At 41.3% G+C, this 16,008-nt stretch overlaps 2 protein-coding genes across 19 annotated transcripts in view; one reads left to right on the top strand and one right to left on the bottom strand.

Moving 5' to 3' along the window:
- LOC124302728 (uncharacterized) overlaps window positions 1–16,008 on the bottom strand; it is a 161,317-nt gene that overhangs the window by 22,113 nt on the left and 123,196 nt on the right. The window lies entirely within an intron of this gene.
- On the top strand, window positions 1,360–9,720 carry LOC124302737 (uncharacterized). The gene is made up of 5 exons (XM_046759211.1): window positions 1,360–1,579; window positions 5,664–6,506; window positions 7,033–7,138; window positions 8,096–8,304; window positions 8,696–9,720. The coding sequence occupies exons 2-5, from the start codon at window positions 6,315–6,317 to the stop codon at window positions 9,389–9,391; spliced, it is 1,203 nt and encodes a 400-aa protein (XP_046615167.1). The 5' UTR covers window positions 1,360–1,579; window positions 5,664–6,314; the 3' UTR covers window positions 9,392–9,720.

Below are 16,008 nucleotides of genomic sequence, written 5' to 3'. Positions count from 1 at the left end.
AGAATAAAATATACTTAGTGTAAATCCGGGTCAAAAACTCTTCTGAAGTTTTCCTTATTATTCATCGACGTCTGGCTTTTGTATTGCAATTTGCGATCATATCGCGTGGGCCTGAGACAATTTCTCACGCCAATGACGAACGCATTTTCTATTCAGATGAAATCTAAACTATTGTGCCACGTCGGTTAAGTTTTGCAATAAATTCGAGGCAGCATAATACGTATTCCTGGATAATGTTCTGATGGTTTGTTGCGCAAAAGTCAGTAGATCACGCGACTAATTGCGAGTCGACGATCTCCGAAAGCAAAAAAATTCCATCCCGGAGCGTGTTTCTTCTTTTTTAATGCGCCGATTTTTACCGAGTTCAGCATTGAAAATATTGAGCAATCGTTGAACTTGATAATAAACTTGGAAACATACGTTCGCAAGTGACGTTTGTTATGCCCTCGAAAGTCGAAATGGAAGACAAGTCTGGTATTTTGGGTTTGCATTTTACAGGTCGATCTATACAGGCTCGTCAACGCTTTCGTCTCTTACTCGAAACTTGGCTAATTGGTTTTTCCCCTTTTGCACTTCGTCAACCCTCCGCACTATGACCTGAGTCATAATTCGATCTTATGATCGCGGCACTGCATAGCTCAAGGGGTACATTATTTGCGATGCAATAACTCCTCGCGCAAGTAACGACCCACCCTTCGGGATTGAATTAGACCCAGAAAGCCTTTACTAAAATTCTCCATCAACATCTTTAAAAATATTTAAGCAAGTCAGCAGAGTTGTCGAGTTCCTTCGAATATTGACGGTACGGAATCTACGATCTTCGCGTTACAACAATGCTTTCGAAGCTTTCACAGCTACAGAATAATCTCAACGAGTGTCGAGAATGCTAAGACTAATAGAATGCGCGGAACGAAACGATTATGCAAAGTAATGTCACGTTCAGTAACTCTGAGACCAACAACTGGCGTAAGAAGTATACTGGATATGCACCCATCGGCATCATCATTTCACACCACTTCATAAAAGGTCGTTTCTCCAAAGTCAGACTCTTGCAGACAGTCGATGTAGACACACTCACATTACCATTTAGTTTTCTGTTAAATGACAGGACCATTCGGAAGAGCTGGAAGAGCTTGGCTCGCAACCAAAGTTGTCCACTTGACAAGCTTTCAATGTTACTCGTCAAATTATTATATATTATCAGCAAATATCATCTCGTTCAAATTTTCTCCTTATTTTTTTTTCACCATAGCACGTTTATAAGGCGAAGTGGTCGAACCCCACCACTCAAGTCGTTGGTCATCCCCGGCGAGATAGTCGCGGCTAATCCACGAAGTCTCGAACCTTGGAGTGTCAGACATGGCCTAGACTGTCGAGGTTGAACCACTCCTGTCTTAAAATTGAGCCGTTTAGTTGAAGAATAGCTCCGTTATTCGACGGAGGTGAAAATCGGGTGCTCCGAGTTAGTGCGTTCACGTGATCGCGGCTCTACTCGTCGTATGAACGAACGAATCCATTCATCGTGTCCGTTTGCCCCCCGAGAAGAAAGCTGCACTGCGCATATATTGAGATTTGAAAGGTGAGATTATCCAGACAAATTGCATACCTTTTGGAATCGGAATCCACGGTTATTGATCAATATTTAATAGAGTTCAGTGTCATTGTCGCGCGGTCGGATATCTTTCTATCTGCATTCGCGACACCTCTCGATTCCATTGTCAATGTTCTCCGGTCGTTGATACTAGCTACCCGGTCGTACTCTGAATCCTGTTTCACGTTTCAATAATTATTTTTAACTCCGCAGTTGACGTATTCGGTAAATATCATTCCAACAGAGAAACTATTATCATGTTTATTCTCTCTCTGACATACACGCTTGTACATATTTTTTATCTGCAACCTGTCAGTTTTAGCGATATTATAAGTATCATTAACCATTGACCGTGGAGCAGAAACGACGAAGATGTTGTACTTGCAAACGAATTTTAAATAAGTGTAATGATGTATTAAATTTGACCAGGAAATAAGATTATTATTATTATTATTATTATTATTATTATTATTATTATTATTTTTATTATTATTCTTGTTTTTTACCATTACTTACAACAGTAATCTAAATTCTAATAATCCTAACACGAAAAATATTAGGCTACAAGTATATAAGGAGCAGGAAAAACGGCTCAACCATTGCGAAAATCGTATGTGGATAAATTTTTTATCACTTATTTCTTGTCTCTCGGCGAAACTGTGTAAGTGTAATTGATAAACATGAAAAAAAAGAATACGCTGCAACGATTTTGTCGGATTGAAGTGCGTTCGTCAATCTTTAAAACGGTCCATTTATTTTGTGCTTTCATTATATTATTGTTACAAGTTACATATTTTTCTGAGAATTACGGAATATGGAGAGGAGATTTGGATGTTATAAGACAGATCAACCGAGCGTGAATAAAAATTAAGGTATAAAAGTTGACGGCTGATTGATGCGGATTATGTGACCTGACGTTTTGCTAATTCTCTGGCGTCATGCTCGCGAGTTTAAAACTCCCGCCGAATCGGGACGGCTTGATTTTAGCGCGAAAATGATTTTACCGACAGAGAATAGGAATATTATTGGAAGTTGGAAAGGAGCGGCAAGTTCAAAATTTTAAACAGTATTCGAAATAAAAAACACAGAATTACAATAGAAATTGTTTACTCGGCTAGGCGGAAGCGTCGTCATAGTTATATTATACTTTCTAACTGTATATAACAGAGAATAATAACGAGCCCGCGACGTTGCGTGAGTAGATAATTTTTGTTTCGAGAGCAAGAGCAAGGCTCGTTCAATTCAAGGACGAAGAGCAAAGTTTCGGAAGACCGTATAATCCAGGGTGTTACGCTTACGAGATCAAGCGGATAAAATTTCACTTTTTTCACGCTAATATGAGCTCCGCGGGGCATTCGGGTTTCATATAATTACACAATGTACGGCCCGCTGCATGCGGTCCCAGATTACCGGTTACCAGAACTTTACGTAGGTATGTATGTATGCACGAGTTGTTTGTACGAGCAGGCGGCTTGCCAATTTAACGCTCTTGTTAGGAAGGCGTAATTACGATCGGCTCAATCGTGACGGAGAACCGAAGTCTGTTGCGATCGGTGCCAATTATCAAATGATATAAACTACTATTCGCACAAATAGAACCCTTTGTGGATATACCGCCGTTTTAGAATTTCGTCACTCAGTTCGATTACAAATGTTGCAAAAACTTTTCGACATAATTATGGGGCATTCCACGTCAAGTCAGTAATCGGTCGACCGTTAAAATTTTTTAATTCGACCACAAGGATTATTCCTACGTTAGTACGATCCCTGAACGCCTTCCAACAAAAATTTCAGTTGATACAAGTGATAGAAAATATTTGAAACTTTTTTTTGGAAGCTTTTAAGGGATCGCAGCAACGTAGGAAAAATCCCCTTTTACGTACCCTGGTTTTTCTCACCGAAACACGGTAATTTGAAACAATGTTTGTCATTTCTTCCGTGAGGCGGAGCGTTCCGATGATCGATAACCTCGTGATGAAGGGTCACCGCGTATATTCGCATACTCCCAAAGCGATACATTCAGGTTATTGCAAATCGATTACTTCCGTCCACTGATCTGTTGATGTCAGACCGATATTGCAATCTGGTCGAATCGATCGCCGTTTACAGGCATGTAATCACTCGGCCGTTGCAGCAGGTCTCGATTCCGCAGCCTCCGGCACTTTAGCCGCGAGTTATCGATTACGGCTTGGGACACGTCCCGCTTAAGTGGCTAATTTGCGATTAGAACGCCTCGATCTTGCCTTGTTCGATATACGCGTATCCCTTGTCATTCAAACTATTTCGGCAAGTATTTTCCACACCGAAATCGAAAACCGATCGAATCAGTGTCGAAGCAGCGTAATGGTGCAACAAAAAAAAAGAAAAAAAAAAGTTGGAAATCAGCTGCATAACCCGGCACTCTGTAATAAAAATAAACAACAACACGGAGAAGAACGTATAAGTATGTGTGCCTTCGGTTCGTTTTACTCGCAACTGGTTTTCACGCGAATCGAAGGTGCGAGTGAACCAACGGTGAAAAGTGGACTCACTTCAGACGCAGTGTGAAAACGTCTCTCGTTAAAGTAGGTAAACTTTCGTTTTTGGAAGACGGTTGAAACGGTATTTAAAAAAGTTTAAAACATTGTTTCATTTTTGTCAAAACAACGTATAACAGTCGTAGATATTAACGCGCGTTTGTATCGTAGACGGCATTTCGTCGTCGTTTACGATCAGAGACTGGGTCGAGGTGTTTAAGAGAGATTTAGAAAAAAGTTGCGTAATGTAGCAAAGGGTCGCGGCTTGATCGAACTGGGAAAGAAATCGCGCAGTATTACAGGCGTGAATCGAACAAGAGGAAACAGCAATGTCGAGTTGTTTTGCACCCGCGTTGCGCGAGAATCAAGCGGCTTTTCCGTGTTCCGAAACTGAACCTGGAATTCATCTGGCCCACTTTCGCCAACTTCGGAGGATTTGAAAATCCGTAAGAGATGTAAAGTCCCCGGTATTCGCCTCATTTCAACCCAATAAATCCTGACTAATTAGGGAAATTGCACAATCGTATACTGCAAGAGGTTCGCGATATATCACAAGATTTGGAAAGTTTAGGCGGATCGATTAGGTTTCAAGAATTATCCGGTACATAATACATTGACTTTCTTTTTCTCCTCTTTTATGTCAAAACATTTCACCGCGCCTTCATTTCTTTGTGCCAAAAATATGTCTGCGAATTTCGAACAGAGGAAGAAATTTACCTGCAGCGGTTCACAAAGAAAAAGATCGAAGCGATTAATTTATACTGGTTAAAAAATTGTCTCCAGATCCCAAATTGTATCCCGGACAGTTAGTTGATCATAAAAATCTGTCAGCGTTAGCAGGAAGAAATGTGAATAAAAAACTTGAAATAACATTGAGTCTAATTTTGATCCCCAAAGGTACTAGGGTGCTTATTTTTTTTAATGGTACCACTGTAAAAAATTTTTTATAAAACCTGGAGGAGGTAGGAAAATATTTAGAAGTCGTTGCCAATTATTGTAATATTTTTCATTTATTTTAGCATTTATCACAAACTTTTCGCATGGCACTTTGAAAAAAAAGTTAGAAAAAGAACCGTTCTAATGAGTAAGAATTTCGACATCAACGTACACACGATTTGACCTACGACCCCTGTCGACCTCCCCCCAGTTCCCACGACCCCAATTCGGCCACGCCTTATAAAATTGCTCAATTTTCGAATCGATGGGATATTATCGAAAATCAAGGCGCCGTGATCAAATTCCGTCGATCGGTTTCTGACCACGGTCATTTTTCAAGGTCCGATAGTAAATGATCATCAGACGGGCTTCGCAGAGCTCTCGTAACCTTAGAAATTTGATCCCATACCAAAGAATTGTTAGGTTCGCAATTCGTTGGGGAGTTGTAAATCTCTTCGGTAAACCGTGAGACCGGAAACCGGCGCCTCGAGTTGCCGCAATTGACAAATCGACCAACATCCGATCCCGATTCGTAACATCCACCTCCTTAACATCCGTCATTCCAGACGTATTCACCATATCGTGACCGTGTCTCAGTTTTCAACTCAGTGTTCCAACAGGTGATCAACGGTTAACTTATGGACCGAATGACGGAGAGCGGAAATAATTGGCTGGCCTGACGTAACGTTCCGGAAAAGGAGTTGACGTGCCTCGAGAGTGAAACGAGAATATCCAGCGAAGATAAACAAGGCTTGGTTCGTGCGTTGCATACGTAAAAAAAAAGAACTGGGACGTGAATCCGACTTGAACAGGACTAAAAATAAAACAAGGCCTTTGGATCCTGATTACGAAACGACACTGAGATAAATTCCATCGATTATTCTATAGAACCATCAACGAGGTGGACGATGACCACTCGCGAGTGGATATACATTATATATCAATTATGAAGTAGATGTTGACATATCGCCGTTGGTTTGTGCAAATATAAGGAAACGAATCTGGCGAAAATATAACGTCATAAATAAATCGGCGAGTTCAAATAAGAAGAAGGAAGAAAAAAAGATAGACTTATTTTCACTGTAGACTTTCTAGGCAATAGAGAATTGGTGATATTCGGCGATACACCGGGAGTTCCGGCCGCGATTATAACAGCCGACTCTCGAGCCCAGTTTTATTCCAAACTTGATTGGCCACGAGTGTTAACGGTGCTTCGTGTCGTCGATCGGCAATATTTAAAGTGGACAAAGGATCGAATCAACAGTGTAAAAATGCGAAAGTTTAGTATCGCCGGTTGGCTTCTGCGGTTGCAGACCTTGATCGTGATCGTCTCCTATCCAGCCGCGGGACAATTCGACCACGTTTCCAGCCCGTCGGTAATCACCGACGTTTTCACGGTTGGCCTGACGAAGCGACAAACGCCTATGCACAAGGTGCTCTTCACCCAGAGGGGATACATACAGGTGAGCTGTTTGATATTCGTACGACGAAAAAGAAATAGCGGGAAATCCGTCGACGATGATGAGAGTAACTGCAGCGAGAGAGCCGACTGGGCATTATTCTTCGCACGATTTGAACGGAGTTGTGAAATTTGAATGACACCCACGTGTGTACTCGGTATACACGGAGAATACGGGTGACGATTTTTATCTTTATAGATGTGGACTTGGTGTTTTGAAACGAAGCGAGAATCGTGCCCATCTACTCGAAACTCATTAATTGACTGTGCGAGGGCGTTTATCTGATTCAAAATACGCAACGGCTTATCCTTCTTATCTCCGGTCGAGTAAAAACGTTCATTACTCTCGCACGCTGAATTTTTCAGTGTAACAAAAGAATCCATTTGTTTTGTAACGCGATATCGAGGTACGAAAAGTACATAACTCAAATAATTTCATTCAGCAGTAATTATCTCCATCTGACATTTACGTGTTGACGATTTTGTATACTTTCATTGTATAAAGTAAACCAATTGTAATGTAATTGCAGTTCTTACGCTGGGAGCTTCCGGTACCAGAAATCGAAGAATTTACCTTTTGTTTGTGGGTCAAGTCCTTCAACTTGACGTACGCTCATTCGATATTTTCGTACTCAAGTAAGTGGTAAAATATATAACACATGTATTATTGGTTACTGTGAGTCACTAATCGCAAAGCCTACCAGCCGTTCGAATGGAAAACGAGTCGCAGCGGAAAAAACGCGTCGAGACAAGAGCAAAAGAAAGAAAAGAAAAAAATGATAGTATCAGGACTTAACGGTATTTGATTAGCTCTCCTTTAGCTCTATCGTTAATTCAAAAAGAGCAATTTGCCTGCGTCGAGTAAGCGGTGGTACAGTTAGACAGCTGAGCTCATGAGCTTAGCGAGGAATTAGAGGGGGCCAAAACTAGATGACGAGATTTGCTCTAAGGTGATTAAAGAGAAGTAACTTACGCTCTGTTTCCAAGCCCTGACCTCGCGTGGGAGTCGGGCAGTATGTGGTAACAGTACCTTTTAAGTCCGGCTCGAAATTGCTTAATATAAGTGCAGCCTTGACTGACAATGGGCACGAACAAAAGGCCAGTCAAACATTTTTGGAGCACGGAGTTCGCGTTGTTGCAATTTCGTGAATCATTGACGAGGAAGGTATCGCGGGTCGGTATCTCCGATTTAATTTATTTTGTAATATGTTATAGTTGACTAAAAACTAACAATAAGTGATACGTATTTTTTTTTATCCGTCATTAAACACTTTAAGAGGGTGAAACCACCCGTCAAAGTAAGGCATGTCAAGAAGCGATTTGGCAGTTTCTTGGATTGTTTAAAAAATATTATGTTCTTTTAGGTGAAGCTGCCAAATCGTCCCTTGACAAGCCTTACTTTGGAAGGTGGTTTCACTCCCTTAAGGGTTTTAATCGCAGATAAAAGAAAAATACCAGTCGCTTGGTTTTTAGTCTATTGTAACATATTGCAAAAGAAATGAAATCGGATAGATCGACCTGAGATACCCTTCCTTGCGAGAAGCATATTTATCTCCTCACTGTGTACACCTTGTATTTTCTCCGTCAAAACAGAGGACGAGTCAGAGCGGCTGGTGCGTTCTTGGATATCGCCGTTTGGTCGCAGCATCCACCTCGAGGTCGGGGGAGTCGAGATAATGGCGCATCCCACCCGCTTCGAGGAGCACCGATGGTACCACGTCTGTCAGAGCTGGGATAACCAGATCGGACGGTACGCGGTCTGGATCGATGGGCAGAAGGCGACCGAGGGCCAAGCCATTGAGGTCAGCAGACTCTCCGTCCATTCGGGTTAAGCTCTTCCTCCTTCGAGTCGTCGTTTTAGAACCCGGCGAACTTAGATCCTTACAGATCAGGGATCAAAGGATCAGTCGAGTGCGATGGTGCACTTCAGATCCGAAACTTTGACGCCGAGGCGTTAGGAGAAAAGCTTCGCCCCGCAGTTCCGAAGGGTCAGTTAACTGTCTCGGGATGCTTTTCGTCCTGATCTCTGTAGGCGTAAAAGTTGGTCGGGTTCGCAGACGTTCCCAAGAATCAATCTCTCGCTCAGCTGGTTGGTAAACTGGCATGACTTGGCAGTGTTTGTACCGACTGCGACAATGTCGGAAGTCCCATCATCGGATGATCTGGAAGTATAATGTTTTTCTGTTTTCGTAGCTGGCCGGTCGTGTGATACCCAGCGGCGGTGACATAGTCGTGGGTCAGGAGTACACCGACTTCGACAAGGGACTGGAAGAGGGAATCGAGGGCGCGGTGGTGGGCTTCAATCTTCTCCTGGTCTCGGCTTTCGACAGACTGAAGGGTTTTCACAACGGGCGAGACTCGATCCTGTCGTCTTCGGGTTATAGAATTGACGCAGAATCGTTGAACTCGAATTTCGCATTCAAGAGAAGTCCGGAAATCAATCACTTCCGGCGGACCGGAGGAACCGGTCAGACGCTGACCGCAAAACCGGCGGCAAACCGGTTTATCGACTATCCGAAGAAAATCGTCAACGAAAGACGCGAGGGGGCTTTCGAAAGCACTTTGAGGGAGTATCTCGGAGATCAGGGAGGGTTTGGTGGGACCCTCGTGAAGACGGGCGACGAGCAACGGCCAGTTCTGGCAGTGAAAATTGTTCACAGGAGTAAAAGGGACACGAGGCAAACGATGCGGAGACGAACAAAGCGACGTGGAGGAAAAGAGCCTCTCGGCTTACAGCTGATGCACTTGACTTATAGTCACTGCGAGATCGGCAGAGGTAGTCCCTTCATCGGAGGATCAAAGATGTTGATATCCTGGACCAGGACACCGGTCAAGGTTTTCGGAGGCGCGATTGTGAAAAACGCGAAGAGCTCCTGCGGGAACTTTTAACACGACAAACCCAAAGGTGTTTTTGCAGCTACCTCAAGAAATCGGCAATCATTTTCAGGCAATTGGAATAGTCAGATGATCGCTTTGACCGTTATAGTGGATGTAGTATTTATACCAGTGAACATTAGATTCTTTGCTTCTTTGTGCATCCTTAACGATGCCATAGATTTTGTACGCCTTGATAATTTATACTTCGTTATTTGAAAAACGATACTTTACATATTTGACGAATTGTTGTAAATAGTTAATTAAGGAATATAATTATTCTTGTACTTAGCATGTCAAACAGTACTAATATCTTAGCTGTAATAAAAGATTTTATACGAAGACTCCGTTGGTAGTAGTTAATTAATACAATCCACAAAATCCGGTTTCTTTTCATCGCATGCAGCATCGAATCTGTGACAAATTTGTATCCAATCCCAGTTCTGCGAAAAATAAGAAAAACTCTGTGGAGTTTTCTTGATAGTTGGAAGACGGTATGAAGTTTGATATTTCGTACCAAAAAAGTGTAAGGTTAGTATTTAGAGAATTTTCCTTTACATTTTACTACGACATCGAAAATGTGGATTGTTCATGATATGCGAAAACGATTTGCATCGCTCCGGTTCCCTTGAATTCCTCCATCGACATTGTACATATAATCATCACAGTGGGACACGTATGGTTATTTAATTACAGACAGTTTGATACTTACTGGTTTAACGCCGAGTTTCACGTACGCGCCTGTCGTCATGAACCAGTGACTCAAGTTTATGCAATCGACGTGTAAAGAAAGTGTTTTATTTACGGAACAAGCGGGCATTGTCCTTATATCATCGAGCCTTTCTCGTTAGTTTGCCAATACTTTTCACACCCGTTCTTTTCGCTGTTACAGGCCGATTGCTTGCCTTCGTTGGCTCATCTCAAGAGTTTATTGAGTTATATTTGATAATCATTACGCGGACAAGTGCGCAATCACTTTAATTAACACAGTTTGTGTTCTTTTTTTAACTAACGTAAGGTCCAGTGTAAACGAGGACTACATATTGGAGAATGGTAAAAGTATGATCTAAACGCCCCAAAAACACCATTGGTGCAAAAACCTTTTGCCAAGTACATTAAAAATGTCATTATCCACAAAAATTTTACTTTTTCTGATCAAAAATGTATGCGCATAATCATTGCATACAAAAAAATATTCAAACCAGATGATACCGCCAAGTACATGTTTGTTAATTCACAATAATAGTATGATTGAAACTTGACCCGTAGCCTCCACATTTTTCTCTGGAATCACACTGCTGCCACACTGGGATCAGACTGACCCCAAACTTATTCAATTATAAATGACAATTAAGTATGAATAAAAAACATAACAACTCGTGCATTGATGAAAATGCATAAAAAAAAAAAAAAAAATTCAATTAGTGCGTGGTACTTGAGGAATAAATCAAATTCTATTATCATCGTTTCATGTATGCATCATGCCTTGAAAGGGGCTCGCGAATTATCACTTACTAATTTAATTTTTTTTTTTTAGAATTTCATCAAGGTATGAGTTGTTTTATTTTTTATTCATATTTAATTGTCACTTGTAATTGGATAAATTTGGGGTCAGTCCGTCGTGTGACAGAATAATTTTTTGAGTTGAATCAATTTAAATGAATTCATGTAATCCAACTTAATTATGGTGTTTCAAATTTTTTCTTTTCCGATTCGGATAAATTTCTTTAATTCCAGTTGATTCGTTTCGATTTACGAATTTCAATTTTTTTTGTGGATAATTCTCGATGATTTAATTTAATTCAAGTGACTCCAAAAAATACAATTCATTCTTTTGTATTTCTTGTTAATTTAAATTAACCTCCGTTAATTCGTGTAATTTTATTTTTATTTCAATTGAATTATTTTTTCCAAATAAATTTTAATCAACATGACTTAATTTTCTAATTCACTTATTTATCAGTTAATACCGATTACTTCATTACATTTTGCACTAACCAAGTCAATTCGCAATTATTTTTTGGTAAATTTGGACACAAGGATCAAACATATCCAACCAAAAAAGGTCAATAACTGGGACTATCACCTTGCAGAATCTCAAAGCAACGAATTATTCTACAATCGAACCGATTACCGCTTCGACAAAACGAAAGAAAAAAGTTACGGACGATTTAGTGGACCGGATCGCGTAGTCACAACAAGAACCATGAACTAGAATCTCGATGTCTGGGACCAAATTTTTTAAACCCAGTGACGGGCGGATCGTCATCAATATAAATTGAGGCAAAAAGTTATGACGGAATTCCGCAAAGTCGTGAAAATTCTTTGTGGGTCAAGTCTGTTGAGTCAATGGCTTGAAGAACACTTCTGGCCATTGCGAAATCCCGTCAGTTTCTTTCGTGAATTTATTTTCGTATTAAATATTCATTTCAGAATTTAAAACACCTTTCAACTCCGGCATTGGCCGCCAGCACGAACCTTGGCCATTATTTACATGTTCCAACCTGACCATCTAAACTTTCCAGAGCCAATCCAAGATCACGGTAAAGGTCAAACCGAACGTCGAGTCAGCGTCGAATCTTCACTCGGCGAAAGATCGGAACTTGAAACGAGAGGAAGCGGGTAGTGCTGTTAGTTTCGTAACGGATTTAAGCAGTCAGGAAGAAGTCGTGAGAAAGGTTTTCCACACGCGAAATGCTTCTTAACGGTCAATATTTTTCCCCAAAGACTCCGATAAACGTGAAACAGTTTTTACCGAGGAAAATGATAAACGGGCACATTCCTACGAGCACTCAACGCCATTCGAGTCTGCCGATGCGGAAACGGGAGTGAAAATTCGTTGAAGAGATGCTAATCGATGGGCGAGAAAGTGCTCGTAGATCGTATACATAAAGATGCATGACATGAGCAAGAATATTAATACCTGTACTTAATGCTTGTTGGAATCGCTTGCCTGTAAAGTAGACAGCTTACCTCGCAACTATGAGCAATGTCTTTAACAGTCGACTTGTTGTTCAGACTTCACTTCACGCTCCTCTGCATTTGCCCGAGAAGTTTGCCGTGAATTTTTCTTCTCCACGCGTTATTCCAAGGGAAAGAAATTTACCGACCAAACGATTTCACAGATATTTTTTTTCATCCAGACCAAGGACAGGGACAGTTTTCTTTTTTTTTTTTTTTTTGGTTTTTTCTTTTTTATAAAAACCTTAAAATTTTTTGATTTATTTTTATCGACACTATGTTCCGTAGGTTGATAATACGTTGCGACGTAACATCCGGCAGAGCGGAGCTTCGATTTTCACTCACTTTGATTTCGGACAAAGTGGAGGAAGTGAATAACTCTGGGATGTCCGGGGTAGAGTCGAGTAATCTGAAGCAGCCAATGAATCTCTCGAAAAGACAAAAGATGCGCACTTCCGTTCAAAAGATTGGGGGCTGGTTGTTTTGGAGTTTCGGACGTTGTAACGGTGGAAGGAGCGCCGGACGCAACGGCGATTATGAATCCAATTTGCGTGACAAAGACAGTGAGAAAGAGATGGAGAGTGAGAGGGGGGGAGGGGAGTAAGATAAAAACAGCTGAAACAGCTGGACCTGATTGTGAAATATATGTATATAATATATTTGGAAGCGTCGAATAAAAACAAGTTTAGAACGGATGATCGAGTCTCTGAATATCGTGATTAAACTCCGATCCATTCGGCGAGTGGGGACGGATGATCGAACGATCAATTAATATCGTGGAAAAAGCCAAAAGATCCACTTTCTCCCGACGCTCTGCGATTATTGGGTTGTCATTTTCTTCGACTCGTCTTCGAAGATAATTCTCACGACGTGACAATCGCTGTCGCATACTTGTCGCTACGTTGACATTGTCCTTGAGAATATATCCCGGCGCTGGATGAAGAACTTGACATCGTTGCAAGGGTCGAAGTAACGTCCTATAGAGCGATGGTTCGTCATGGGCGATGACCCGTCCATCTCTTATTATGCGGTCATGGGGATAGGCCTCAATTTCACCGCAAGATGTTGCAGTCTGGTGGCCGGATGACTTTCACCAAAAAACATACCTCCGATTTATGGCACCTTCTTGTATACCGAACGTGCAATTTTGTTTTCGTGAATCTTGGATGAGATTCCTAACGAAAATTCTATCTTCCGAATGGCTGGAATTTGTGAGGTTTTGGAAATATATTGCAGCTCTCGTTCGGGTGTAAAACGCTATTAACCTACCATGGAACTAGTAATTGTGGGCACACTTACAGAGCATGTCAGGTAATTCTTAAATATTTATGCAGGATCCACGATTCTCTGAAATAATTGCTTGGGAATTGAAGAAATCGTTTCTTCGATCAGCCCAATTTATTATTTTTTTTTTTTTTTGGGCCGATAAAGGATAAAGAGAATTTAGAAATCATCGCCTATGCGAACAACACTGAATTCCATCAGCACGATTATAGAGTTTCACCAACTTCTGAATGCAGCTTTTTAACGACCGCAACTTGCTCTCGGCTGCGAGTCGAGCCAACGATTCTCAACGGATCATATTATTGGCCGTCTATGATTATTAATCGCGGATATCTCGTGGTAAAGATGTCGGTTCAAGTTTTTCGAAAACGAAAGGTCACCGGTTGTGATCCGATCATTGCCGAACGTAAATAATTCAGTTACCAAGACTCACCGCGTACGTTTTCGATTCGACTTCCAAACCAAGATCATGTTCCACCCGTTCTCACTCTGTCTTATCTGGGGGATTTGAATTTCTGAGATTCGCGAATTGCGAAAAGCTTTGCTCGATTGCTTCTCTATCGTCTCTTCAACCCTCTCGACGAATCCCTTAAGACTGGAAATAAAATCGAAGCTACAAAAGCATCGAGACGAAAATTACCGACTAATCGTCAGCCTCGCAGGCCTGTAAAGTGGCTCTGGATATACGTCGAAACATCATTAATAACAGTTAGGGTATACTCATAGATATTAGTTTACATAATCCACGGTTACGACGTCATTAAACCGTCCCGTGAACTGATCGGACCGATAAAATCGTCGGAGAGCGATTAATCGTGGTTGTTTTTATTTTTTTCACTCCCAACTGTCTTATCCAGATCTGACGATCTCGCAACGACTCGACGGTTGTCATCGAGCTCATCGCCGACGCGTGCGAATGTTGAAACCGGCCTTAAATAAATTGCCCTGAAAGCTAGCTGAGCTGGTCGAGTTCTGTGTAAGTCGCAGGTGTACGTACAACGCATAAATATCGATTATCAAAGTGTCAAGCGTTTGACTGCAGGCGGTTATAACGTGCCGGCATACACGCGAGAATGAATAAATCGATACAGGCGAACACGCGTTTCGGTCCGTTATGCAACGCAAAGAAAGTTACGCGTGCACGAAACCGGGTTAAAAACGAACGGTTTGTCCGCGGGGTTTGAAGTTGAGCAACAAATTCAACCGCTCAGTTTCAGCGCCAAGCCAAGTGCATAATTTGACAGGTGCATTTAACGTCGAGTCAATGCGCGAATGAAAATCTGACGATACGCTGGAGGTACGAAGAGTCAGAGCATCTAACTACAGTTGTGTCGTTATTGCGTGAGAACGGAATTTTTATGGTGGATGTATTTATCGGTTAGCCGAGAATCGATCATCACGTGATGAGAATCGCGTATCAGAGTCACGATTAATTACCGGATCGTACGGAAAGAATTGAACGAGTACATACACGACTCCAAGATCTCGGTGTTTTCAACGTCGTGCGGTTTATGACGAGAAGAGACTGTGAAGGCGATCGATCAAACGTGAATGAAATGTTTAATCGTCGAACCGTGAGTCAGAGCAAAGTAGTAGAAGTTTTTCCGTAAAGGGGATACGTAAAAGCCGAGGGCTCGGGGTTGCGAAACTTTTTCAACGACCGTGGCAAACTCTTTTACCGAAGCAATTCGGGGATCGGACGTGGGATGAAGATATTAAGACACCGCAGTCAAGTACCATCTGTAAACGAAAATGCGATCGCTTCGTTGGTAGTTTTTGTTTCACGAGTTAAAAAAATGAAAGAAAAAGCAAAATTTCAATTTTTTTTCGCGTATACAGATTAGTTAAGCGATCATGATTATCCTAGTTCACGCTACAGATATAGGTATGATAAAGATGCTGGAAAAATTTTAGGAGAATCGGTCAAGTACTTTTTGAGATATATAACGTCTACACTTTTTGTTACATACGATCCTATCAGGCAGCATACATTAGGTTATATTTGATATTTCGTCTGTATGATAAAATTCATATAGTTTGTTTAAATGCCGATAAATAAAGCGTGAAAATGACGAGAAATTTTATTTCAATAGTTTGTCTTAAAAAAATATTGAAAAAACCTTCAAAGAAACAGCCTTTACACTAGACGACCCCCTTAAGTGAGAACTTACAACGCGTTAAAACCGAGATACGACTTGAAGGAGATAAATGGTCTTACGTTTTTCACAGCGTATATCCCCTGGCGAAAGGGACAGTATTTCTGCGGAGGCGGACCGAAGTTCGAGCCTTTCTCATTCGGCCGCCTCAGAAACCGGTAATTGAAATGTTTGGAGCTCGGAGTGAGAATGAAGCAATTAAACTAGGAGCCAGAAGAAAGAATTCTAATC

The sequence above is a fragment of the Neodiprion virginianus genome, chromosome 4 (assembly GCF_021901495.1).
Source record: "Neodiprion virginianus isolate iyNeoVirg1 chromosome 4, iyNeoVirg1.1, whole genome shotgun sequence".
Lineage (NCBI taxonomy): Eukaryota > Metazoa > Arthropoda > Insecta > Hymenoptera > Diprionidae > Neodiprion > Neodiprion virginianus.
This window is presented reverse-complemented; position numbering and strand designations above follow the sequence as displayed.

What these genes read in the sequence shown, in the direction of transcription:
- LOC124302737 (XM_046759211.1), top strand. Translation starts at nt 6,315, where the DNA reads ATGCGAAAGTTTAGTATCGCCGGTTGGCTTCTGCGGTTGCAGACCTTG. An exon ending in CCCAGAGGGGATACATACAG is followed by an intron (nt 6,507 to 7,032) that starts GTGAGCTGTTTG and finishes ATGTAATTGCAG; the next exon opens with TTCTTACGCTGGGAGCTTCC. An exon ending in TTCGATATTTTCGTACTCAA is followed by an intron (nt 7,139 to 8,095) that starts GTAAGTGGTAAA and finishes CCGTCAAAACAG; the next exon opens with AGGACGAGTCAGAGCGGCTG.